This window comes from Corella eumyota, chromosome 3 (genome assembly GCF_963082875.1).
Source record: "Corella eumyota chromosome 3, kaCorEumy4.1, whole genome shotgun sequence".
Classification (NCBI taxonomy): domain Eukaryota; kingdom Metazoa; phylum Chordata; class Ascidiacea; order Phlebobranchia; family Corellidae; genus Corella; species Corella eumyota.
The window spans coordinates 18599848-18626337 of NC_137492.1; the positions used below are offsets into that span (position 1 = coordinate 18599848).

The window sequence follows — 26490 nt, forward strand, 5'->3', positions numbered from 1 at the left end:
TCAAAAATATTTATATTTTTGTGCACAAACTAATATTTAGACCGTTTGACTGACAAAGATAAACTCTCTAACTACCCCCTTGTAATAGCAAATAAATTATGTTATAAAACAAATAAATGTTTCTTTTAAATATTAAAATAAAGATTCTTTTTTTTATTTAGAATCAATGTAGTTTTACTTTAACAAAATATGTGGAAAGACATCCACATTTTATTGCTGGGCGAGCCCCAAGTTGGAAAAACATCACTCATTTTATCATTGGTTAGCGAGGAATTTCCAGAGGGTGTCCCAACAAAGGTCGAAGAGATCACAATACCCGCTGATGTCACCCCAGAAAAAGTACCGACCTATATTGTCGATTATTCCGAAATCGATCAACCGTCCTATCAGTTATGTGAGGAAGTTGGCAGAGCAAATGTTGTGTGTTTGGTGTACGATTTAACCAACCTCTCCACCCTAGAAAAAGTCAAATCACGGTGGTTGCCATTAATTCGTGAATATTGTATGCAGGACACCATGCTACCAGTTGTATTGGTTGGCAATAAATCGGACTTAATTTCGGACTCGAAAATTTACGAAGCTATGCCTGTTATGAACGAATTTCCGGAGATCGAAACCTGTATTGAATGCTCTGCCAAGACTTTAAACAATGTTAGCGAAATGTTTTACTTTGCACAAAAAGCTGTTTTACACCCTACTGCCCCTTTGTATTCTGCGCAAGATGGTTACCTAAAAGCCGAAAGCAAAATAGCTTTGACTCGAATTTTTAAATTGTGTGATAGTGATAACGACGGCGTTTTAAATGACGAAGAGTTAAGTCATTTTCAAAAATTGTGTTTTAACACACCTTTAGCATCTCAGGCATTACAAGATGTTAAAAATGTTGTGCGTAAAAATTGTCCTGATGGCGTATATGAAGATAACCTAACGCTGGACGGTTTTCTTTATTTGCACCTTCTTTTTATTCAGAGAGGAAGACATGAGACTACATGGGCAGTCCTTAGAAAATTTGGCTACAACGATAACTTGTCTATTGCAGAAGAATATTTAATGCCTGATCTACCTGTTCAAGTCTCCGGTTCCGTTCCACAACTAACAAATGATGCAAATGAATTTTTAAATAAAGTTTTTCAAAAATATGATGCCGACGGTGACGGAGCTTTAAATGAATCAGAAATGAATGATCTGTTTAGTGTATTTCCATATGAACCATGGGGCCCAGATGTACTGCATACTGTCTGTACAAATCAAATAGGATGGATAACAAAAACGGGATTTATGTCCCAGTGGATGCTGACAACTTATCTGGATGTTCCACGAACACTGGAATATCTCGGCTACTTGGGGTATTCAACATTAACTGAGAAAAAATCTCAATCAAGTGCAGTGGTTATGGTACCAAATACTCAAGACGCTACAAACCAACAGAATTCGGTTTTCAGGAATATGTTTAGTTGCAAAGTTGTCGGCACAAGAGGTTGTGGTAAAACCTCATTTCTTCGCGGACTCATTGAAAAGTCAAACTACAAAGTCGAAGACAGCCATGTTTCTGTTATCGCAGTCAATGAAGTTTTGGTTAAGGACAATATGACAAGATACCTTCTACTTCATGAAGTTGATGCAGTCGATCTTCTTGCCTCAAGCGATCTTGAATTTATGTGTGATGCAGTTTGTTTATTGTATGATGTAACTGATGAAAAAAGCTTTCAATACTGCATTGAAATCCATAAGAAGTTGAATTCAAGCATGCCTGTTATAGTAGTTGCTACAAAGACAGACCGTAGTACAGTTCAGCAACATTGTGGAGTTCAACCTGTGCAATTTTGTAAACAAAATGGGCTTCATCCACCACTGCAGTTTTCACAAAGTGCAAAGGACTTTAATCTTTACCAAACAATTGCCGAAATTGCTGCTCTACCCAAGAGAAAAGATTCACAAAATAAAAACACTTGGGTTCAATTTTGTTTTAAATTCGGTGTCGTTTCAATTCTCGCTGCTGTTATTGGGTATGGCTGCTATAAATTTGGCCAGCGTAAGGTATTCACTTCCAAAACTTAAACAAAAATATATTTTAAATATGCTTAAATCCTAATTTGTGCCTTCCATTCATTAGGGTCGACATAATATTTATGATTATGCAGCTTCTACCAACTTTTAATTTTTATAAATGTTACATGTGTACTCAACAAAGTGTATGAATTTGTTATGTCATTAAAATACCTATTTAAATACTTGTGGTTTTTTGTAAAGAGTACATTAATACTATTGAATAAATGTAGAATTCTGTACTTAACCAAAGATTTATTTAACAACAAAACAGCATATTAACGCCGGCACTTAAACATTAGGTCACTGACCTTCAAAGATAACTTAAACCATTGACAAAATGATTTTTCACCTATATGCTTACGTTAACTAATTCCTGATGAAAATCATAATTCTGTAACAAAAAAAACTTGGAAAAAAAGATTATCTGCTGGTCTTTAAATAGTTTCTAATTCTCGGAGACGTTGCCAGATTTGTTGGATTTCCACTTTGGGGCAACTCTATTATTGTTGTTGTTACTGGAAGGTGGAAGTTCGTACACCAAGTATGGGTTCACCACATTGTTGCAGGTATTACACGTCTGCTTTATGTAAACCTGAGTAATATTTTAATTAAACAACAGAAAAAAATGTTATTAAAAACTAAAAAAGGAGTTTTTTCCAGATATAAATATGCTAATAAAAATATAATAAAGTTTAGGAGACGATATCTTTTTAACTTCACCGGCAGCTTGGTGTAGTGGTAAGGACACTTGCTACACCACACATGAGGTCGTGGGTTTAATCCCCACTGAGCTCATGCTGTAGCGCCCTCGAGTGAGGTGCTATAAACAATACGAACTCCTGCTGAGCCAGCACTTAATTAGCAGCATAATTATTGGGCAATTATAATCTATAAAATCCCAAGCTACCACAGGCAACTTGAGACTGGGTCGGAGTAACTGATGTTACTCTATGTTTAAGTCGCGCATTCGACTTTCCCACATCGAGGATAAAGATATATACAAAAAAAAACTAACAAAAATTATTGCAGGCGAATATTAGTTTATATAATTTTTAAGAAAAAGGTTTAGATATATAATTTAGTTTATAGAGTTTTTTTACCTTGCTTGTGCTAAGAACACACCACACATTTCGACTCTGCCATGCCCTCAGACATCGACGACAAAAAAACTGGCCGCACTTTCTCTCTAAGTCATGTTCCTTCGTTGGCTTGTTCAACACCACCACAACTGAGTCATCATCCCCACTCGATGTAATCGTTTGTTTTTGCTAAAAATTTTTATAAAAAAATTGTTTTTTGTTGGTGTGAGTAACATTACACATAAGGTCGTGGGTTCAATCCCCACTCATCTCATGCTGTAGCGCCCTTGAGTAAGGCGCTATAAACGGTACAAACTCCTGCTGAGCCAGCACTTTTTCAGCAGCATAATTATCGGGCAATTATAACCTATAATATCCCAAACTGCCACAGACAACTCGAGACTGGGTCGGAGTAACTTATGTTACTCTATGTTTAAGTCGCGCATTCGACCTCCCCACATCGAGGATAAAGATATATACAAAAAAAAAAATTACATTAATTTATTTGTATTTTTACCTTATCGGCATTGTCTTGTTCTTGTTTCAAAATTTCAATCTTGGCATGTTTTGGTGTTTTGTTCTTCGGAATGTTTTCTTTATTGTTTGACTGCTGTGTTAAATAAAAACAAATTAAGTTTTTAATATTAAATCAAAAAATTTAAATGTACAACTCTTGTACCTCAAAAGTGCTGTTATCCAAGAAAGACTGACCCTGATTTGGTTGCTTTCGGTTACCGACTCCACCTATAAAAACACAAATGTTAAGTTAAGGCTATTAGTTAAATGCGATTCTTTTACATTTAAAAACAAAAAAGGGGCAGTTAGCAAACCTTAAATATTTATCCTAGATGTGGGAAAGTCGAATGCGCGACTTAAACATAGAGTAACAACTGTTACTCCGACCCAGCCTCGAGTTGCCTGTGGCAGTTTGGGATATTATAGATTCTAATTGCCCAGTAATTATGCTGACGATTAAGTGCTGGCTGAGCAGGAGTTTATAGCGCCTTACTCAAGGGTGCTACAGCATTAGATCAGTGGCGATTGAACCCATGACCTCATATGTGGTGTAGCAAGTGTTCTTACCACTACACCACGCTGCCACCATTGCTAGGGCTTTAAACAAAAGATATACTTTTAATAATATTAATTTTTTCGAATTTTTAAATTATATATTAACCTTGCTGATAAAAATATTTTTATAAATTTTAACTCACGACTGACAGTTGATTTGTTAGGTTGTCTCTGACTTTGGTTCTTGATGTTAACTTGTTGAGAACGTTGGTTGGTAATCGGTCTTTTCCAAGCTGATCTACTAAAATCCAAATCAGTCTAAAAATGTTAAAAAAATATTATTTTCTATTTCTAATAAAATAGAACGATAATTCAAAATTATAATATTAATAACCGGCAGCGTGGTGGAGTGGTAAGAACACTTGCTACGCCACACATGAGGTTGTGGGTTCAATCCCCACTGATCTCATGCTATAGCGCCCTAAAGGCGCTATAAACGGTATAAACTCCTGCTGAGCCAGCACTTAATCAGCAGCATAATTACTGAGCAATTATAATCTATAATATCCCAAACTGCCACAGGCAACTCGAGACTGGTTCAAAGTAACTGATGTTACTCTATGTTTAAGTTGCACATTCAACTTTTCCACATCGATGATAAAAATATATATATACAAAAAAACAAACAATTTATGCAAAAAAACAAATTAGAACTTAAATGTTATCAATTTTTACCGGTCTTGAGTAAAGAGATTGGTTAAGTCTTATTGGATATTGAACCATAGTTGATCCATAAGAAGATAGAGTTTGACTTAAATCTTCATTTCTAAATTTTGGTTGAATCCTTACACCAAGACCTTAAATTAAGAACACAAACATGTGTTATTTAGAAAATTAAAAAAATGCAAATTATTAGTAAAAATTGCAATTTTTAACAGAAGCTATTATATGCATATCTGTAAATGTTAGTATTTACTACGTCTAAGCTATAAATGGAACAACTACAACGTAGATGTTAATATTTTAAAGAATACCATTTTGTCGGTAGTGACTAAAACAATTTTGTATTTAAATTTTTGGTACATAAGCAATATAGAAAGGTTAATGCACAGAGTTAAAATGATAACATACCACTATAGTTAAGTGGAGATCTTCCATTTCTACCTGATGCAAATTCATATCTAATATCAGGGACTTGCACTCCTAAAATTACCAAAAAAAATTTTGATAAGTTTAAATGAAGAAAGTTTAATTTTAAAATCCAAGTCATTAAACACAGTATTGTATAAGTTATAACTTTAAAAATATTGAAATTAAAATGACAAGAAAATACCAAAAAATAAAATGTAAAAACATCAAGATATTTTTTTATCTTTTAGCTTACATACCTTTTTAAAATAATAAACTTTTATTTGCAAAAATTAAAATTTCAATTAATTGGATAATTTGACTTGATCATTTTTTAAACAACCAACCTCTATCAATGGTATGACGAGCAGGTTGCACAGGTTGTGATTCGCTGCCACTTTTTCGACATAACTGGAGCTCTGGGTTGATTTGCTTTAGAAGTTGGACAAGTTGTGCTTTACGAACGGCTTCAGCTCTTAATTCTGGTGCTAGATGCTAAAATAAAACAAAAATTATCAAAAAAAAAGAAAAACACAAAGATAATTATTATTTATTAAGTTTAATGTATATGTATATTATCCTTTAGTGATTTTAACCCAAACTATAGTTATCTAGAAATGCCCTTTTAGGCTTTAGGTAAGTTCTAATACAAACACAATTTAAATTTCCCACACTACTTAAAACGTATGGAGAAATAAGGGAGTTACCCTAAACTGCGACAAATAACACGTGTAATTTTTGAATTTATTACTGGCATTCAAACTAACATGGAAACAAATTTTTGTAATAAAATAAAGCAGTTACCTGCCAAATAGCGTTTGTTGCTTGAAGGGGGCTATTTTCATGCACCATTTTAGGATCAACGTCAGTTCTTTTATTCCTATAATTCTGTTCACGTAGCCCTGTAAAATCGGTAACAAAACACTTTATTTTCGCAAAAACATTACATTTTTACTACTAAGGGTATGTTCTATGACTTTAATTACTATAATATTGCAAGTAGGTTTTATTTGCTTTGTCTTACCTTTAGGAGTTTCCTGAATAGCTAATCTAAATGCAGTTTTCTTAGTTGACATTTTAAAGCCAACATTTCAAATTCGAGGTCTAAATAAACGGAATTGAATTTTTAATTAAAATCATAACAGTAAAATATAAAATAAACTTTATCATATTTGTATGTTAAATTAAATATTTTTTATACAACTGCAGCTATTTGTTTATTTGTTATCCTAAAACTGTTAAAAGCTAAATATAAACTGTAACTGTAAAACAAATTACTCTCAGTAGCTAAATACTACTGCCTTGGATTGATTTAAAATGCTAAAACCTAAATCAATTAAAAGTGCCTTGCCTATGTCGATGCTTTAGGAAAGATCCTTCGCTAAAATATGCCGCGCAATTAGGCTACACCGCAAACAAACGCACGTTAAAAAAGCGCGTGTTTTGTGCCTAAGTTAATGCAAGCGGCTTCTTTAAAGGCTTTTCAATAAAAACTACTTGATATAATTTAATTAATGTTTAAAGCTGTGGTTTGTTTAAAGGTATACGTTTTTTGTGACACATTTCATGTTGTTTAAAAGATATAATAAAACAATATGTTATAAGGACATCACTTATTGTAATATATTTAATATATTTGCGTTTGATTTTCAGATGTATATAAAGAAAACGATTTTCAATATAGAATGACGAATTGTAGCTTTTGTATCACTTCTTTAGTAAAGTTATTTGATTTTAATCGTGGGTTCGAAAATTAAAAAACACATAAATAATTAAAGTGCTACTTTATGTGTACACCTTTCTCGCAATTATATCGAAATTGTTGCTTTTGAATACAAAGAAAGGGTTTAACGGTAAAGGTTAAATGACTTAGTCAAAATTTTGGCTTAGTAGTTCAACAAATTAAATGTATTTATAGGTTAATAAAAAGAACGTTAAAGAGGGACGTTTTGCATCAATTTTTATGTTTGTTTTTTATTGTTTTGCGTTTATAAATTAGCTAAATGGTTAGCAGTTATTAGGGCTATGCATTACTTTTACTTATTAACAAAGGCAACTTTATGTAAACCAAAAATAGTTAATTAAAATATTTTGAACTAAACAATTTAATAAAACCACAAACGCCGACGCAACTTAAAATTTATTTTCTCCCATAATTAGCCTACCTGCTTTATACAAGTAGCAAAGCGTAAACGACGTTATAATTGTGTACATCTGTATGGGTATTCAAAAATCGTACAAATTTCGCATAGAAATTTAGTATAATTGGTATTTAAAGAACGCAGATTAAAATAGAATTCAGTTGTGCAATAAGTATGTTAAAGTTTATGTAAAAGTAAAGATGTATTGTAACCTTGTTAGTAGTATGCTGTTTAACTTGGTGAGATTGAAGCCAAGAATTTTACACAATTAAAACTTTACGAAGGCCATTTTAATATGACATTTTAGCAAAAGTCTAAATACATTTATTTAAAGATCTTTCAGGACTTAAATTAAAAGTAATATTTAAATGGAGTACTTGCAAACTTTTGCGAAGTCAGGGGCTAAAGAAGCATCGTTTTACATTTCAAGCGGATCGTCGATTTCAATAGAAACTGAAGCTGCCATTTACTTTGGTAATAAAATACTTAAAATATTGTCTCTTTCTATATAACATCATCTTGGAATAAAAATTGGTTTTAAAGTCATGTTATATTTTAGATAAAGAGAATATTCTCCGCGGTAACTTGGAATGGATTCCCGATCCAAAGCAAGCAAAAGTCCAAGTCTATTTCTGCTCAAATCCTATGGGTATAGCAGATAATTAAAATGCTAGCTAATAATAAACCTAATTTACAAATGTAAACAACATGTTTGTTGTAACAGATTCAAAGCTAGAACGACATGAGATTATGACAAAAGTGAAATCGAAAATTAAAAAGAAGTTTGAGACTGATTACGACATTGAGTTAAAGGTACATCCAGTCATACCTAACTTAATTTTACTTTAAACATAAAGAATAACTTTTTTTTTGTTCTTATTTAGATAATTGACATGAACGCAGGACTCGAATACGGTGCAATAACTTCTGCGGAAGAACGTTTAAAACAAATAGAAAAATGTCAACAAGAGTCATTATCAACTTGTTTTATTGTAAGTTAAAAATCCCCCAAAAAAAATTGTTACGCAGCAGTTTTAAAATTCAAAAACAAAAACATAATACAAGTTGTTTTTTAAAAAGTTTTAAATTAAATATTTTAGGCAATGATAGGGCATAAGTATTGGGCGTTATCAACACACCCATCTATAGATGTACAAGTTTTCAATATTCTTCGACAAACAAGCAAACGATATTCTATCCCCGATGCGGTATTATTGGATGATTGCTATAAAAAAGACGACAACTCTATACCACCAGCCTACATATTAAAAATTAAGAAGGTACGCTACTGGTAACTTAAGGTTGTTTATACAGGCCAACGATTGCAGAATTGTACTAATTTAGCAAAACTTTTTAAGTAGTTGTTAATAAAATAGTTCAAGATGTTACAATAAAATATTTTTTACAGGACCACCAATACGACAACAAGACCCATAAACTTGACAAAGTTTTAAAATTGGCAGCAGAAAGAGCGTTTCAAGATGACCTTTTAACAAAGGAGCAATCAGATATGTTTTTAACGTCATGTAAATACATTTTTTTCAGTTAAAAAGCGGTTGCTTTTTAGTTACGTATATTATATGGATTTTTAAAAAGGGCCTGATTTTAAAATCAAATGTATTACTCTGGATTTTTGTATAGCCAAACTCAGCAGTATATGTGCAAAACTAAGCATGTAAATTGTTCAAAATCTTGCAAGTTATAACACCTCAGCGTTTTTTAAAGGTTTTAAAAAGGAACTCAACAAAGGTTTATTTGAAGCACAAGAAAAATATCTTGCAAACAGCGTGTGTTACATTCGTACGATCGAAGGCATGGAAGTCGACATGAACCTGGAACGAGTAAACTGCTTTATTGACATTTTGTCCTCTAATGTCGGCGAAACTTCGTATGTTAACGATGAAATGGTTGACGAGGCAGCTGCGCGTAACATGGAATTAATAAGAGAAGTAACATGTATTTTTAAAAAGTTTAATAAGGCTAAATAGGCCACCCCTTGTTAGTTTCACGTAGGCTTTTTTGTTTAAAGGCCGGTTCACTAAAGTTGCCTCGCGTAAGGCTACGTAGCTTATGTCGTGTAAACGGGCTTTGAAAAAGTAATAACACGACGACTAATTTACATAAAAAATACTTTCATACATACTTTAAAACAAGACTGTACTTTAGGTGGAGATACCCAAGGTAATAACAGAATCACAAAGCAACTTAAAAGTTTACAAATGTCAAGTAAAATGGGTTCCACAAGTCGGTTTACAAGCTCAAACACAAGTCAATTACTTGGACGATTTCTCAAATGAAATATACAATGTCATCATCAAAACAGCAATACCAAATATTCAAGATATAAAGTAAATAAAATATGGGTATCATTTTTATGCAACAGCTTACGCGAAAATGGCGATTACTCAAATATTTTCCATCACCCTTTTTAGAAGTAATTTATTTCGATATTTTTACAGAGATTCACAAGAATATAGTGAGATACTTTGTCATTGTTATATTGCCAAATCATTGCACGAAAGATATCAAGAAATATCAACGGATGCGATGAAAGATATACATTGTTACATAAACGATCAAACTAACAAACCTCTTATTTTACAAGGACCAAAAGCATCTGGAAAATCGTTCTTAATGGCCAATGTTGCATCTGAAGTAAGTAAAGAAACTGGTAAAATACAGCTTCCCGTGGCCTTATTAAGTACGATAGCTATAATTGGGCTCTGGTTCGTAACCAATTGGCAAAAGGTTAAAATTATTTTTTATGTATAGTTAAAAGTATATTGCCTATAAAACACTTTGCCTTAACTTTTTTACCAAGTTGAATGATAAATCAAAGCTTTATATCTTTTTTGAGGTAATGGAATGGTTTGAAAATGATGTCACTCCAATATGCGTTACTAGATTTATTGGTCAAACTTATTTATCTTCATATATGGTTCTACTACTTGATAGCATTTGTTCTCAACTTGAAAGTTATTTTAACATCAGTAATGGAGATAGATATTACACAGGTAATGATTTCAAAACAAAGAACTATATATATAGACTATTGGTATTTTGCCAAAACATATGTAAAACAACTTTTCTTCAATATATTTCAACAACTTAAAATGCTACCTAACAAACAAAAAAAAGTTAACACTTAAATTTGTAAATTATTATTATTTCAACTATTTTTGCCTTCTTATTCAGATAGTTTATACCTAAAGAAAAGATTGCTTACCTTATTAGAAAATGCAAACTACTACCAACCTATCATAATTTTGATTGATGGTATTGATCATCTTGAAGATATTTTTAATTTTCAAACATGGTCATCATGGCTACCAATTAATCTGCCAGAGTATGTGAAAGTTATTGTTTCAATGGATTCTAGCTGTACAAAAGTAAATGATTTACTACAAGATTTAAGGTAAATTTGACTTACATGCTTCTTAAAAAATATAGATATGTAAGTGTAATGAGAAAAGATAATAAGAACTTGAGGGTGGTTTAAAAATTGTATAATAAATTTAAATGTAATTGAATTACAGAATTGAGGGATTTGAAAATGTAAGTGTTCAGCTTATAAATAAAAACTCATATAGCCAAGTGTTAAGACATATGTTAGCCTCTGAAAACCGGTGTATTACTCCAGGGCAACATACATTTGCAATTCAAGCTGGATTTTTAGGTGATTTTTAATACCAAGTTAAAAAAATTTGAATAGTTGTACTACTTTTGACTTCCTTTATATGGTTAACATATATAAATTTAACTTAATATTTAGATAAAAGAATTACCACTACAACACCATTAATGGCAGATATTGTACACGCTCATGCAAAAAGGTATAAATATAACATTAACAAAAAACTAAAACTATTTTATATAAAATATATTCATAACCAACATTAAATTTTAAGTCTTGATATTAATTATGAGTATTTTATATAAATATTTTGGGTACCTCATAGATGGAGTTCAACAACAAATATTAATTTGAAAACTTTGGGCGTTGGCGAGAAAAATTCCCTCCATATATTTATGTTCAACTTGGAAGAAAAATACGGAGAAGAATTTGTCAAACTAGCATGTTGTCTAATTACTGTTTCAAAATTTGGAATTACTGAAAGTGATCTAGAAGACATATTGACAAGTTCTAAGTTGGTTGAAAACGAAATTTTAAATCAAAACTTGGATAAAGAAAATCCATCAATACCTGAAGGTGTAATTACTTTGAGAATCTCAAATTTTTTGGAGGATTTATCTTTTTTGCTGGCACAAAAATACATAGGTGGCTGTAAGGTAATTTGCTGGTCAAATTATCTCACAAGTGACATCATAAGTTCATTGTATTTTACCGACAAATCTACAAAGAAAACAATTGTTAACACTTTAACAGAACGTTATCTAAACTATATAAGTCATGGTACTTACCAAGTATGTTGTGATGTTCCATTAAAGACATTACATGTTGCTTTATCACTGCCATTTCTTTTAGAACAAACTGATAATCAAACTTCAGCCCTAAAAACTTGTTATCTGAATTTCTTTTGGCTTTCGATTATGATGAAAACCTATGGAATTTTATTTATATTGTTTAACTTAAAATTGGCATATGGAAAATACTGTGAGCAGGCCTTATTAATAGTTGAACAATGCATAAGAATATCTCTTCCAACAATTGCAAGGTCGCCTACTAGTTTTTCTGGGGAGATATTATCAAGAGCTTTACCATTTTCGACAAAATTTCCTTTGTTAAAAGATTTGATCATTCAAAGCACAAGTGCAAACTCTACTTCTGTTATTTGTCCTGCTGGTATAATTGGGCACAGTCCTGGAGCTCCTTTAAGAGTTTCTTTTAATGAGAATTTCCCAATTGCCAGTGGTTTAACAACCTATGAGACACAAAATGGTTTTGGGTTGGTATATTGTACAGAAAAGCATATCAAATGGTTTAATATGTTAACTGGTGAATCAATAAAAGAAATGGCATTTAGCCAAGAAATTACTTGGATGAAATTATCTTCAGATAGCCAGGTAAGTTTTAAAAACTAGAATTAAAATTTATTTAATATATTTTACTTTCAATAGATAAGATATTATCCTTTAACAAATAAAATGTGTTAATTTAAATAAAGCAATTCTTCACTAATCTTAGATTTTTAAAGTGTTCTACTTTACATTTTTAGCACATTGTAATTTATCTACACAATGACCAAACCTTGTTCATTATCAAACAGAAAAGTGGTTCTTGCCAAAATAAATTCAATTTAAAAGATTACTTTGGAGATGGTTTGTTTTAACCTATTTAATTTTCATAATTTATTAAAAAAAATTGTTTGCCGTTTTTTGGTAATTCTTAGTTTTATTTTTATACCTTTTAGATAATTTACTATCAAATTGTGGAGAAAACTATCTTGCTATTTGGTCCACCATCAACTGTGATCAAGTAGTTGTGATAGATATTCATCAGGGAGTTATCATACATTCCTACAATTGCAAACATCCAGTAAATATTTATAAATTTTCACTTTTCTTAACATCAAGTTGAATGTAACCAAAATTCTGTGACTGAACTTATAATTTATATTGTTTTAAACTACTTTTTTTAACATTACTACCTAAAGATCAACTCTATTTTAGCATTAGTAGCCTAATAAATAAATATTGTCAATTATTTTTTAGGTGGAAAAATGTTTAATTTCTGACAATGAACAGTTTGTATTTAATGTCCACCTACCTCAAACTATTTCAATATTTGACATCAAACACGAGTTCTTGTTTTGTACTTTGCAACCTGAAACAGAAACAAGTAAGTGTTTTAAAGTTAAACGCTAATATTCTAACAATAATATGAAGTTCAATTTTTAGACAAAAACCTCTATTTAAGTAATTAGGATAACCAAAACATACATTGTCCTAAAAAACGTTTTATTTAAAATTTAGGTGACAAAATAGTTGATATATATGACGTATTTAGCCAATATTTTATATCAGTTTATGAAAGTGGTTCTGTACATGTATGGGAATTTAATCGAGGCCAAACATTTAAATATATTACCGAACTAAATTCAAGGTAAATAATAAAACTAACTAACATATTTTACGTATGGTTTTTAGTTTCTTTTTTTTTCTGTTTCAGACATTATGGACAAGATCAATCAGTTAAAGTAATAAACACTTGTTTATCTAAAAACAACAAGCAACTTGCTGTGGTTAAAAGTCAAGATATTAGTATCTGGAATATGGAAACTGGGTCAAAAAACCTTATTCAGTCTCGAAAAGATGAAAAGTTCTTAATCGCTAATTTTCAAAATAATTATCTGCTTGTTGCAATGTCCAACAGCCATTTAGGAATTTATGTATGGAAACTAGAAAGGTATTAAATTTTGATATAGTAATTTGCTACCAAAGAAAATTAATGAGAATAAATGAAGTCTCATGAAATATCATCTAAACTATAAACAAACTAAAAAACATCATTAAAGTATTTTTACTTTTTATTTTAGAGACTACCCAGCATCTTGTGTTGCTATTTTAGACGGCCACACCAGTAATATGTGCAAACTTTTAGTGCCTTATTCACTAGAAAATAATAAAAACAAATGGGCTATATCGGTGTCGGGAAAAAATACAATCAATGTTTGGAACTTGGAAAATGTGAATTTTATACCAACACCTACGATTACTGGGAGGTTACTACAAACTATTTTAAACTACTGATAAATTACAACATGCAAAGCTTGTAATTTTTTTTCTAGAAATTGTAACATATAAATATTAAGTACACCTTATTTTTTATTCTTAGACCTATACTTAAAGTACTTACAGTTGGAGAAATAGCTGTGTCCATTGACAACACTTCAAAAATAGCAGTATGGAATATCTTGAATGGCAACATCTTGTTTTATCTTGAACATAATTCTCCTGTTATTCAATGTGTTGTGGCAAAAAATGGATTCAAAATTATTACAGCTGACAGCCTAGGGTTTCAGTACATTTGGGATCTAGAAAGTGGATTGAATTTGTTTAAAATTAAAGGCCCTAAGGTAATAACTGATATTTTTAGAGAAGCACTATTTCTAACTTAAATAGCCTCATTAAAATCTACTATATATGAAATAATAATACCTCATTTATTTTATATTTGTTTTTGATATTTTTTAAACTTATAAACTCACCAATGTTTTCAGGTCAGTGCTTTGGTTATTTCACCAAATGAGCAGATTATTGTTTCAGTTTTCGAGGAAGATACAAATGAAGAAACTACTAGAGCAGCTGCAAGAGTAAAAACAACTTATAAATAATTTTATAGCAAATTAATTATAATCAAATAGAGCAACACTTACCTTTTAGAAACTAATTGAATATTTAGGTTTGGAGATTAGACACAGCACAATTTGTGTGCACATTTAACTACACACTGCAAGATGCACAAATTACATCAGAGAACACTTTCGTTGTTGGTATTTCTTCCAGTGGTCGACTGAATGCAATCAGTGTTTGGATGGGAAGAATAACAAAGGTAAGTGATACCTCGAGTAAATAAAGACACTTCCTACACTACATAAGGTCCTGGGTTCAATCCCCAGTGATCTCATCTTAAGTAAGGCGCTATAAACAGTATAAACTCCTGTTGGGCTAATACTTAAACATTAGCTTAATTACCGGGCAATTATAATCAATAATAACCGTCAAAAGCAACTTGAGACTGATGTTACTCTATGTTTAGGTTGCGCATTTGACCTTTCAACATCGAGGATAAAGACATATACAAAAAAAACAACTTTAAACCAAAACTTTTTAATTTAGATAAATAGACAAATAATTTACCTTTAGATATCAGAAGTTTTATTTTTCTATGATATATGTGTAATTAGTTACACATAAAACAAGATGAAATTTGTTTTGAAGGTATTAGGGGATTCAACAAGTACTGTTATAAGTCTTCAGGCACTTTCAAAGCACGATCAAGTCATCACCCTAGATTCAAGAAATCAGGTTGTGGTGTGGAGTTTGAAGAAAGAAGAAATTCTTATTCTGTTGCACATCAACCAAGAAGATGTCAGCAGTGTAAGTATCACAAGTTGACTCATTTTTTTAAATTTATAATGCTCTGTTATATTAGTTTAATTTCCAAATTTTAATTAGAATTAAGCCTGTAGTTGCCAGAATACAAACCCCCAAATTTTGATTAGAATTAAGCCTGTATTGCCAGAATACAAACCTGCAGAAAATATAAAATGAGTTGGTTTTAAACCTAGAGTCCATAAAAAAATGTCACTTTTCCTAAACATTGTACTTAGGCATTAGTTTACAAATATTTTTTAAAGGCTTGTTTCTGTGAAAGTGGTGCTATAATGTTAACAGTGGATAGATTTGGAAACATGAAAGCATTAGATGTTAAACGAGGTAACATGATCTCAATTCGAAGCCACGTTCAACCACTTATGATTGAAATTGGGAGAAAAGGACTTTATTTCGCTTTTGTCAGTGCAAGTCCCAACCCAGTTAGTATATGTAGATGTTTCGAAAACTAAAAATACAAAAGTAGGATTAAAGCAAAAAATTAATTGTTTAAAAGTATAAATACTATTTTACATCTTTATACATTTTTTGTACAGAATACACCAGAAACTGACTTACTTTATGATCTAAATGTTGTTAAAGTAACAACCAGTCATATAATTGCCACTTACCCATTAGAAAGTGTTCCAACATGTATGTATATGTCACCTTCTGGTAGAAGGGTTGCTATAGGAACAGCTGAAGGCAAAGTTCTGGTTTTTAATATTAATACCACAGGTATACTACATAGAGAATATGTTGGAAACTAGAAATACTGTTTACTACACTTTTAAAAAGTTGCTTTAAACAACAAATTTAAAACCTTTTATTTATTGTTTTATCAATAGATGTCACTCCTGTTGATCCAGCAAATTTTCAAGCCAAAGAAACGCAAAGAAAAGTTTTTGATTCCGAATTGATTCCTGATGAAGATTGGAACGACCATGAACCAAAGTATTTACTGTAGACATAAAGCATAGTAAACTTAATATTGATAATATGTATTTAAAATTTTTATTGAGATACTTGTTCTTGTTATATTTGTAGTTATGATGAGTCTTTTACACCTTCTCAAGTTTCTTCATCTTCTTCAAGTTATTCATTAAATACAAAGAAGCAAACAGAAGCTCAACCAAACAAGGTTAAAAAAATACCTGATATATTGTTGTAAAAACTATTTCCTAATATAGAAAGTAACAAAAAAATTAGAATATATATATAGTAGTGCTTGTTGGGCAATAAATAAGTCCAATTCAAAGGCCTACAACATAAATAAAACTGCAGTTTGTGGTGCTCAGCTAAATCATCGCCGGCAATTAAGGTCGAGAATTGCGACTATATTACAACAATTAAAATGCTAATCATAGGGCAGGCTATCAAATAGTACTTTCTAATAATGCAACTTGGTTTTAAATTACTCAATCAATAAAAAGGAACAACTTAACAAATGTAGATAAATGATTGTGATATATTCAATCTGTTTATTATGATTTTAGATGAAGATTCACTTAGGACCAATGAAGATGCAAAAAAGTCAACCAAATAAATCAGTTAATATGTCACGCATAAGTAATAGCAGTAAAGTTAAAGTATTTATGTAATTTAAATCAATGTTTAACCCTTTCCTTAATATTATTATTCAAAAATGAAATAACATAAAATGTGAATCTAACAAAATAAAAAAACATTATACTGTAAATTAATAATGGCTTTATAATTAAAATAGGCAGCAGTTATTTGAAACTTTTTAAATGAAATTAAATATTTTTTTAAGTACGTTTTGACACTCATTTCTACACATATATTACAACTTTAAATTTATCAACACAATTTCAAAATCGACCAATAATAACATATCTGCTTAAAGATTTATGTACAGTATATATTTATACAACAAATTTATAGTTTTAAATATGGGACATAAACATAAATCATAATTTCACTTTACTTAGTACAAAGTTTTTCAATCATATTTTTACAAATAAACAATCATGCTGATCACATAGAGATCTTATATTTTCTTTATCTCTTAAATGAACTTGTCAATTTCCATGCCTTTGTTTCCCAACGTTGGGTAATAACGTTTACAATATGCTAAATATTAAAATATAAAGTCAAACATACTAGCAAAATTTCGATTTTTTAAAGTTTGATTCCACTTTCTAGCTTGTTAAGGTTATCAAAAAATAACAAAAAAACTACAATATTATTATTTCAAACAAAAAATATAATCAACACTAGTACAAGCAAATCAAAGTAGTATAAGAGTTATTTAAAATATATCAAAATAAAACTTATATTAGGCTTTTAAAATTTAAATACTTTACGAAAAATTATTTTCACAAGCAATTAAACACCATAAAAATCAAGATTTAGTTAGAATAATTTACCTGTACATCCTCTAGCATAGGTGGGTCAAACTGTGCTGTATAACTTGATGACTTTATACCAAAAGCAATCTTAGATTTAGTCTAAAAAATAAAAATATTATTTAAAATACTACATTTTGAATAAAATAAAATTTTTAAATTTTAAAAACAAAGCAATTAATTTAATTTGCATTTGATTGTTAATTGCAAATAGTTAATATATTATAAAGCAAAAGTTAGTAAAGAATTAAAAAATCACGCAGAAAAAGTAGCCTAAGGCATGTAACTTTAAAATAAAAAAAACTTTCCTTGTTTTAGTACTCAATTAACCAAAACCATGCAATTATTTAAACAAATAGGTAATAATTTCTTTAACCTTATTTAAAAAGTAAAGAAATTACTTAAAAATTAAAAGAAAACTTATAACAACTACAGCAAACATTACAAAAAATAGAATTGGATTATACATCAAAAATTACATCAAAAATTTGTTAATATCTTGTAATTAAAAATATAAGCTAAACACACTTCATCAATATCACTTAAAAATTATTTTAAATTCTTTCAAAAATTAAAAGAAAAATTATTTTAAAATCGTTGGGTTCCAAACGTAATACCGGATCGTTAGGTTGAGCAGTGGAATAAGTAGCAATATTAGTTTTGGTGCTTCTACGGCGGCCAAAAATAGGAAAAATTTTGTCTTGAGACGGTTGCCTTTGCATTTTAGCTTGTAATATGGCATTGACCCGGTTTTCACTATTAGGATCATTTGGCTAATGGTTAAAAAAATAAAAAAATCTTATAGAAAATAAATCACATTTATTTTATTTTTTTAGCATATAACATTAGCATTTGTTTTTTTTTCTAGATTTTGATACAAAGAAAAAAAAATTCCCTAAAAAAAACTAAATTCGAAACCAAATTTTTTTTTTGTATAACATAATAAAAGAAATTTTAAACAAAAAACCCCTGGTATATATATTACTTATGTAATATAAATACATCCACATTTCTTTACCTATTTTTTATTATATCATGAAGTTAATAAATGTATTAAAACATGATATATACAAAATCATAAAACCCAAATTTAGTTTTTATGCTTATTAATATATATGGTTGACCAAAATATTGAGCAATATCATGCTTTAAAAGAATGCACCAACAGCCCTTAAATAAAAATGCTCAGATTTTTAAGATATTTCGTACAACCCCTTTTACCTTACAGCGCTTAAAAGCAGAACGAGATTTATGTTTCTGAGCAAAATTTTAATATTTTTAAACAAATATTTTATTTTATTTACTTAAACTAATATTCCTTTACCTAAAAAAATTTAGCTATTGTGTAGAAACACTGTTTTATTAATTCCTATGTTAGTATAATAACATAGGCTTATTTTATAAAGAAAAATGTATTAGTAAATTAGTAAAATGCACCTATAGAAACAATGTTTATCAAAAGCCTAATTTTTTTAACAATCTTTTTTTTTGTTATTTACAGTTAAAAAAAACTTGTGAAAAAATATTTTTAATACCAACCTTTACTGAAAATTTGATTGAATTATTCGCCCAAATTGCTGGTTCATCTGTTATCTCTTCAAATAAAAATTTCCAATCTAGTTTCCACTTTCCCAATATTTCACCAGTATGGGCATAAAACACATTCCTAAAATTATTAAAACAATTCATAAACTTAAAGTTTAACTAGGCACAAAATAAACCCAAGTTTGGTAAATAAATGTGCAGGGTGCGAATTACCGTTAAAAAAACGATTCGCTAAAAATGAGGTCGCATTTTTAGAGTAATTATTAGGTCCAAGTCATAATCTTCGTTTTTTGATAACACTTGACGCGTTGCGTGGCATTTTTAAAATGTAACGTATTGTTACACAATTGTTAAGAATATTTCGCACGAAAAACGAGACATTTTTAATTCTTTTAAGGCTGTGTTATGCATTTAAAAAATTGCGCAACAACTGAACGATCTCGGGAGCGAAATTTACGCATTGCCAAAACATGGAAAGTGATCGTAAAAATATACACGAGAGTTTTATCACTGCCTGAACCTTTTTTGGTTGATTCGCTATTTCTAATATATTTGTAAAAAACGATTCGCTAATTTTAAAAAACGATTCGCTTTTAGCGAATAGCGACCCGTTATTTCGTTCCCTGATGTGCAATCAAATATTACTATTTTAGGCATTTAAATATAAACTATAATAAATTTAATTAAAATCTACTTAAGTTAACCCAGCATCTTACCACCTTCTGTATTGTAACACCTTTTGTACATGTATTTTTAAAATATTAAAGATAATCCTAAATAAATCAGCCAATAATATATATAAAAAAAAGGAGTATTAGGTATTAACTTACAAGCTATCAACTATAATCACTGAAACTGGCTCCTTCTTGGAGTTGACTTTTAAAGTTGCATGATCCAAATATATACCTTGAGCATAAGCACCTTCATCTATATTCTAATGGGAAAAAAAATAAATAAATAAAAACATTTAAAATTTTTTTACCCTACAAATATACCCTTGTAAGAATAATGTTATTGTACCCTTAATATTGACATTCCGGTTGCCTTCTTAAGGCAGTAAGGTTCAATAATATGAGAGGTTGGATCAATCCATCTTGCTGGTCTCATTCTATCCACATCATCCAATCTATCTGTGGCTCTAAATAAATCAAGTTTAAAATGTTAAGTTATTTTTTTTAAGGTTAACTTGAATAATAAAACCGAATCTAAATATTCAAACCTTTATTAAAATTGTAAAAATTATGTTTTTAAATATAAGACAATAAAAAAAACATTTTTTTTTTACTTTTGTAATCCTTCAAAAGTGTTGCTGGCAAGATCAACAAATCCACCAACAGGGCGAGCTACAGCCCCAATTAACCCCTTTCCTACCCCTTTAAAGAACCCAGAAGCCCCCTCATTCTTTGCCCCTTCAATTGGCTTCGTTACTAACCCAGTAACCCCACCAAATATACCCTAAAAAAACACAAAATGTAAAATACAAATTTTGTAGAAAAAAATAATGTATTAGGAATTTTTAAATCTGAAAATAGTTATGACATTACAAAACACATTAATTTCAACAGGCTTTCTGCTTAAACCCTAAATTAATTAGCAACTTAATGATAAGGAACTCTTACCAAGCAAAATTGCAAAAAGCTACAAAAAATTGAGCTAAAATAAAAAAAGTTTTTCTTAATTAAAAATAAACAAAAAGGATTTACTGTGATGACCCCCTTGCCCCCTCTAGCCAATCCTTCTTTGAGGTCTGCCGGTTTATTTTCCAACCTCTTCTTTTTATAATCATCATCCATTGTGATCGTGGCAATCCCTTTCCCGAGTGCTCCTGTTACCTTGGAAACTGCTCCTGCTGCTCCTCCTTTTAGCAAAATTTAAATGTTTAAAAAAATAAAATATTAAGAAACATTAAAAAAAGATACAATTTAAAAAATAGAAAAAAATTGCACAGAAATAAAAAGATTTATTTATATAAAAGAAATTTAATTTTTTGTGTTTTAATTTTTTCATACCTAACTTTACTTTAATGATCAAATTTTTATTTAATTTTTAATGATTTACCAAATGTGTGGCCAAGTAGACTGAGAGCTCCTATCCCCAATCCTTCAAAGAACTCCTCAGGTCCTTGAATAATTCCTTGATAAGGTTCGTAAAACAAATCAGCTACACCATCAGCAATACCTAAAGAAATAAAACAAATTTTTAATTATAATATTTTGAAAAACTTTACCAATTTCATTTTTAGTATTTATAAAATCCTGTTTTTCCAAATTTTTCAACGCTTATAAAATAAATTTAAATTTCCATATTGTTAAAAACATAAAACAAGAAAGCATGTACCCATAACCAGTCCATATGGATTTCCAATCACATCTAACCCAAGTACCAGAACATAAAGTTGCTTCATAGCCTGGCCAGTATAATGAGTTGAAACTGCTGACAGGAATTCTGAGCTCTCATAAAATTGAAATTTTCTTTCAAAGTAAGCGAGCCTAAGAAATATTAACACTTTAATTAGATTCGATAGAAACTTTTAATATTAAGTGTTAAACTACTGGCAGCATGATGTTGTAATTTCACAACATAAGGTCCTGGGTTCAACCCCCACTGCTGTCATGCTGTAGCTTCTTGAGTAAGGCACTATAATGATATGAATTCTTGCTGAGCCAACACTTAACCAGCAGCTTAATTATTAGGGAATTATAATCTATACTATTCCGAACTGCTAAAAGGCAACTCGAGACTGGGTTGGAGTAATTGATGTTACTCTATGCTAAGGTTGTGAAGTTGACCTTTTCACATCGAGGATAAACAAATATGAAAAAATAACTATGCAAGCACTTACTTGAACACAATGTCATCAATATCACTAACTGTAACACCGATGGATTTAAGAACTACAGAAAAGGCGTTAAACGGTAATTGTATTACACTTCCACCTTCCTCACTGCTTTTTGCTGTGTTTTGCATTGAAAAGGAAACATGAATCTACAAAAAATCAAAATTTAAACAAAAAAGTTTTTAAATACTTAAAAAAATATGTTAGACGGCAAAACGGTTAACGAACAAAGTAATGCAAACCTTTGTAAACTTCTGAAACCTAACTTGACCTATTATGATCATTATAACTTTAAAACTTAAGTTTTACCTTGAGTGGGGAAAGATGAAGAACATCGTAAAAGTTGAGTGAAGTTCCAGACTTTTCTACAACGCCATTTCCAATTTTGGTTGTCATGGCGACATCTTTAAGAAAGTAATGTCGATCCTAAAATTAAAACAAAAATTTAAACTTTACCACAATTAAATACCTAGATTTATTTTATTAAAAATAAAAAAAATTCAGTAGTTTTGTTTAGAATGCATGAGAACTGACTTGTTCAGCCGTCGTTGTAGTTTTTTCTGCTCCAAAAATTGGCAAGATTGAAAATATAAATCCCATGTCAACCTTAACACTAAACTCTTGCACAAGAACCTACAACAATTAAATTATTTAAAAATATTTAAAACCCAAAATACTTTTTATTTTAAATCTATAGTTTTACTTTTATTCATTTATTTATCTTTGATGTGGAAAAGTTGACTTTACAGTCTAACATTTGATTGAGTTCCTTTTGGCAGTTTATATGTTCTTGGTTACAATGCCTGATAATTAACTTGCCAATTGTTTATAGCTTAACAGAAAAAGTTGCTATAATATAAAAGCAGCAGGGATTGAACCCAGTACCTTAAGTAGTAAAACCTATTTTTCTAACCAGTACACTATTTTACCAGTAATATCATAAATTATACATATTTAATATTACAAGCTACAATAAAAAAAAGAGTTTCTACCTTAAAGTACTTGATGTGAGTAAAAGTTTGTTGTTTGTTTGTTCTCTGCATGATACTAACTTCAGCAAACGACTTTGGTGTAACTTCTGATGCAATACTCCGTGGTAGTGGAGTCCTTGATAGCACAACTGGAAAGATTGCCTCTGGAAGTTGGTTGTCTAATTGAAGCTCATTAACCTAGACAAAGTTAGGAATATCTTATTATTATCCTTACCAAATGGTATGTACAATAGTTTTTTTTCAGGTTATTTATCCTTGACATAAAAAGGTCAATAAACACATTAGCTTGCTTATAGTTTAACAAATGTTAATCCAGTCTCTAGGTTAATCCAGTCTAGAAGTCTTTGCTTAAGTATCACATCATTTTATATTAACAGCTGATGACATGGCAACAGTGGGAAACTGAGGCCAACCCCTGCCTTTTTAATTACAAAAACAACATGCTAAGCTAAGGGCCCTAAAAATGCATTTTAAAAAAAACTATACTTTTTTAATTAAAAAAAAATTTATGAACCTACCTTAGCATGTATAGACATTTGGTTATCAGATGAACTCATGAGAACCCAAACACCGGGTTGGAAGGAACGTTTGAGTGGACAGGAATAAGGTTTAACAACCCTCATCATTACTAAGTCAAACACATACTTGTCAACTGAAACTGTAGCTAAAAATATAAAAGTATTCGTTCATAAAATGAAAATTGGTTTTTTATTAGGATTAATAGAAAATTGTTTTTATAATAATTTAAAACTTTTTGTTAATTAATAATTAAATTTTTTGGTAAAGTAGCATTGTCAATGTATTTTATACATATATACTCAAGCAAAATTTTTTTTTTAATTTGACTAAAAATATGAACATTACTTTGTGAAGAACCAGCAATCGATTGTTTTTGATAACTTTCTTCAAGCATGTTGCTATACTTGATTGGAAGCTCTTTCCATCTCCTCTTAGGTTGTTCTTGCCATACTACACCTATGATAATAACATAACAATTTTAAAATTAAAAAAAATCAATTATTTTTTATTTAAAAGCATATATTGGATATGAATCTATGTATAATAGAGCTAAGTGAATGATATCTATATGTATGTCCAATTAATAGGCTTACAAAATTTATAAATATGCCGTTTTTGGTGCTGGTAGATTATTAGAGGCAAATATGAGTTGAGAGTTGTGACCATATTACAACAATTAAAAATCTTAATAGAGTGGGCTATTGACTAGACTATAAAATATTGTGCATTAGGCTTAACTATATAAATATTTTAACACTAGGAAAATTCAAACCTACCCGAACTTGTAATTGCTAAGAAAGCAACTTCCTTATGTAATGCACTATCAGTTAGTGAAAGAGAAATTCCATGCAAAGCAAAATCAAGTTCGAAAGCTGCTCGTTCAAAGTTGATCAAAGTCTCGGCTCGTTTCGATCGTTTTTCACTTTCAGTAAAGAAGAGGATACGCTGAAGACCATCCACCAATAGAACATAGTAAATCTAACAAAAAAAAATATATAAATTAACTTGATGGTATAGTTAAGTATATAAATTTGTAAGATTTACTGCAGAGGTTTCTTAGTTTGATTCTAATTGGCAGCATGGTGAAGTGATGAGAACACTTTACTTTACTACATGAGGTCCTGGGTTCGATTCACACTGCTCTCATGCTGTAGCATTCCTGAGTAAAGTGCTATAAATGGTATAAACTACTACTGAGCCAAAAACCAAATGGCAAGATATTTTTCGAACAATTATAACCAATAACATCCTTACTGCCAAAGACAATTTAAGACTTGGTTGGTGTAACAAACGTAACCTTTAATGCATTAGCATTCCACATCAAAAATAAATCTACATAGATAAAGTCAATAAGAATAATTTTAAATCTAAATTGTGAATGTTTTAATTCCCAAAATATTTCAACATTTACCTTTTTGTTGTTAGAAATAACAACTGAGTTTGTTTGTTCCAGATAAACATCAATGGTTTGAGTTTTACCATTGGGGTTTTCCCATGATAGCTCCCTCTTATCAGTTGGTTCAGGCCATAAAATATGGGTTGCTTCCCCGCTGTTCACTGACATTACAGCTGATCTATCTTGTCTAAGAATACAAAAATTGATATATTTATTGTTTAAAAATATATTGTAGGGTTTAAACACTTGGCTTCACCACATAAGGTTCTTGGTTTGATCCTTGCTGCTTCTATGCCAATACCTGTTTAGTCATGTATGGCAATAATATAAGCTAAGCCTTTTAAGAGTTAGCAGTAAAAACTAAACATTACTCTTTATATTCTATAACTATACAAAACTAAAAACCTATTTAATGTTATTATACATAAACAAAAACATAACAAATATAATAAAACACATACATAAAATTCTTAAAATATAAATACTTGAACTTAAGAGTTATTTCTTTTAGATCATTTACAACATAAACAGCTGAAGCTCCGTGGAAATAATTACGAACAGAAATATTGACGGCAGCTTCAGTTACCCCAACTTCAACAAACAAGGCCCATTCTCCAACTTTTACTAAAACTCCACTGTCAAGTCGGTTGTACCTGAAATTGTAGGGTGTACAATAAAGTTGTGTCTTAAAAAAAATGCAGCCTCAACATGGGAAAACTTTTGTAACCCAACCTAGTCTTGAGTTGACATTTTCAGTTTACGATATTATTGATTAAAGTTAACCAAAAATTAACCTGCCAATTGGTTTTTAGTTTCGGCAAAAGTTTATGCTGTTTATATTGCCTATTCAAGGGTACTAAAGCATAGAAGCAGTGTTAATAAAACACAGAAATATATCTAGTGAAGCCAGATGTTTTAAACCGCTACATCATGATGCATGTTATAGTAATTTTCCAAAAGTCAGTTTTGAATTACTTAAGCAAAAAAAAAAAATTAACTTTTATTACCTAAACTTATTAGACAGTGAAGATTGGATTCCCTTTATTCTCAACACAGAAAATTTATTTTCATGTTTTGGCCAAAAAGATAATTTTTTGCCCGATTCCACGGCTCTCCAACCTGTATGTTTAGAATCAAATTCTTTAATCTCAATATCATGGTCTGACTTGTTGTGAAAAGTGTAGTAAGGTGTAAATGTAACTACTTTGGTTAAACCAAAACTGGTTAGAGATATTTCAGTACCTGGAAATTAAAATTTAAAATTTAGAAAAAATGAAATTAAAATTTATCAAGTAAAAAATATGGACAGCTTTAAATAACTGGCAGCGTGGTGTAGTGGTAAGAACACTTACTACCCAAAGGCGTGGGTT

General features: G+C 30.1%; 4 protein-coding genes across 10 annotated transcripts in view; 2 read left to right on the top strand and 2 right to left on the bottom strand.

The window, feature by feature from the left end:
• On the top strand, window positions 1–2223 carry LOC145744487 (mitochondrial Rho GTPase-like). The gene has a single exon (XM_082562326.1). The coding sequence runs from the start codon at window positions 190–192 to the stop codon at window positions 2056–2058; it is 1869 nt and encodes a 622-aa protein (XP_082418452.1). The 5' UTR covers window positions 1–189; the 3' UTR covers window positions 2059–2223.
• A 113-nt stretch (window positions 2224–2336) lies between these two features.
• LOC145745690 (uncharacterized) lies at window positions 2337–6369 on the bottom strand. 2 transcript variants are annotated; one of them, XM_082563832.1, is made up of 10 exons: window positions 6292–6369; window positions 6072–6169; window positions 5615–5762; window positions 5271–5342; window positions 4875–4996; window positions 4343–4457; window positions 3808–3872; window positions 3646–3735; window positions 3150–3317; window positions 2337–2641 (listed from the first exon to the last, which is right to left on the bottom strand). In XM_082563832.1, the coding sequence occupies exons 1-10, from the start codon at window positions 6341–6343 to the stop codon at window positions 2495–2497; spliced, it is 1077 nt and encodes a 358-aa protein (XP_082419958.1). In that variant the 5' UTR covers window positions 6344–6369; the 3' UTR covers window positions 2337–2494. The 2 variants fall into 2 exon arrangements, with proteins under 2 accessions (XP_082419958.1, XP_082419957.1); XM_082563831.1 differs by having other exon boundaries at window positions 3646–3738.
• A 1407-nt stretch (window positions 6370–7776) lies between these two features.
• Window positions 7777–16415, top strand: LOC145746001 (NACHT and WD repeat domain-containing protein 2-like; the record flags this gene model as incomplete). Its single annotated transcript, XM_082564179.1, is given in 27 exon segments — window positions 7777–7882; window positions 7968–8057; window positions 8133–8221; window positions 8293–8400; window positions 8509–8688; window positions 8817–8934; window positions 9134–9357; window positions 9575–9756; window positions 9868–10063; window positions 10266–10422; window positions 10604–10862; window positions 10969–11084; window positions 11181–11241; window positions 11368–12433; window positions 12586–12688; window positions 12781–12905; window positions 13082–13208; window positions 13343–13472; window positions 13539–13775; window positions 13906–14091; window positions 14205–14445; window positions 14590–14682; window positions 14772–14921; window positions 15311–15469; window positions 15703–15906; window positions 16021–16201; window positions 16312–16415. Coding segments are annotated over 27 exon segments (4992 nt in total), but the record flags the coding sequence as incomplete, so codon positions are not given.
• Window positions 9550–26490, bottom strand: part of LOC145746244 (intermembrane lipid transfer protein VPS13A-like) — a 42597-nt gene continuing 25656 nt past the window's right edge. For 2 of the 6 annotated variants that reach the window (XM_082564479.1, XM_082564478.1), the window contains 20 exons: window positions 26128–26362; window positions 25606–25773; window positions 25136–25307; window positions 24501–24702; window positions 24070–24180; window positions 23724–23869; window positions 23206–23382; window positions 22748–22846; window positions 22523–22639; window positions 22220–22362; window positions 21715–21866; window positions 21436–21555; window positions 21081–21235; window positions 20663–20832; window positions 20398–20515; window positions 20208–20311; window positions 19372–19498; window positions 18450–18605; window positions 17854–17934; window positions 16950–17557 (listed from right to left, as the gene is read on the bottom strand). In XM_082564479.1, the coding sequence (XP_082420605.1) occupies window positions 17486–17557; window positions 17854–17934; window positions 18450–18605; window positions 19372–19498; window positions 20208–20311; window positions 20398–20515; window positions 20663–20832; window positions 21081–21235; window positions 21436–21555; window positions 21715–21866; window positions 22220–22362; window positions 22523–22639; window positions 22748–22846; window positions 23206–23382; window positions 23724–23869; window positions 24070–24180; window positions 24501–24702; window positions 25136–25307; window positions 25606–25773; window positions 26128–26362 (2825 nt within the window). In that variant the 3' untranslated portion in view covers window positions 16950–17485. Of the gene's footprint in view, window positions 10529–10634; window positions 10788–11360; window positions 11531–11612; window positions 11763–11830; window positions 11971–12128; window positions 12292–12773; window positions 12887–13136; window positions 13194–14225; window positions 14404–14577; window positions 14675–14745; window positions 14883–15229; window positions 15933–16095; window positions 16163–16286; window positions 16425–16949; window positions 17558–17853; window positions 17935–18449; window positions 18606–19053; window positions 19090–19371; window positions 19499–20207; window positions 20312–20397; window positions 20516–20662; window positions 20833–21080; window positions 21236–21435; window positions 21556–21714; window positions 21867–22219; window positions 22363–22522; window positions 22640–22747; window positions 22847–23205; window positions 23383–23723; window positions 23870–24069; window positions 24181–24500; window positions 24703–25135; window positions 25308–25605; window positions 25774–26127; window positions 26363–26490 lie in introns of those variants that run through there. The other 4 variants (XR_014281299.1, XR_014281298.1, XM_082564481.1 and 1 more) reach the window with 4 other exon arrangements.

Excerpts from the sequence above, each read along its gene's own strand:
- LOC145745690 (XM_082563831.1), bottom strand. The coding sequence starts at position 6,343 with ATGTCAACTAAGAAAACTGCATTTAGATTAGCTATTCAGGAAACTCCT. Across the intron at positions 4,997-5,270 it reads ATCTCCACTTAACTATAGTG|GTCTTGGTGTAAGGATTCAA; the intron begins GTATGTTATCAT and ends TCTTAATTTAAG. Across the intron at positions 3,318-3,645 it reads AACAAGACAATGCCGATAAG|CAAAAACAAACGATTACATC; the intron begins GTAAAAATACAA and ends AAAAATTTTTAG.
- LOC145744487 (XM_082562326.1), top strand. The coding sequence starts at position 190 with ATGTGGAAAGACATCCACATTTTATTGCTGGGCGAGCCCCAAGTTGGA.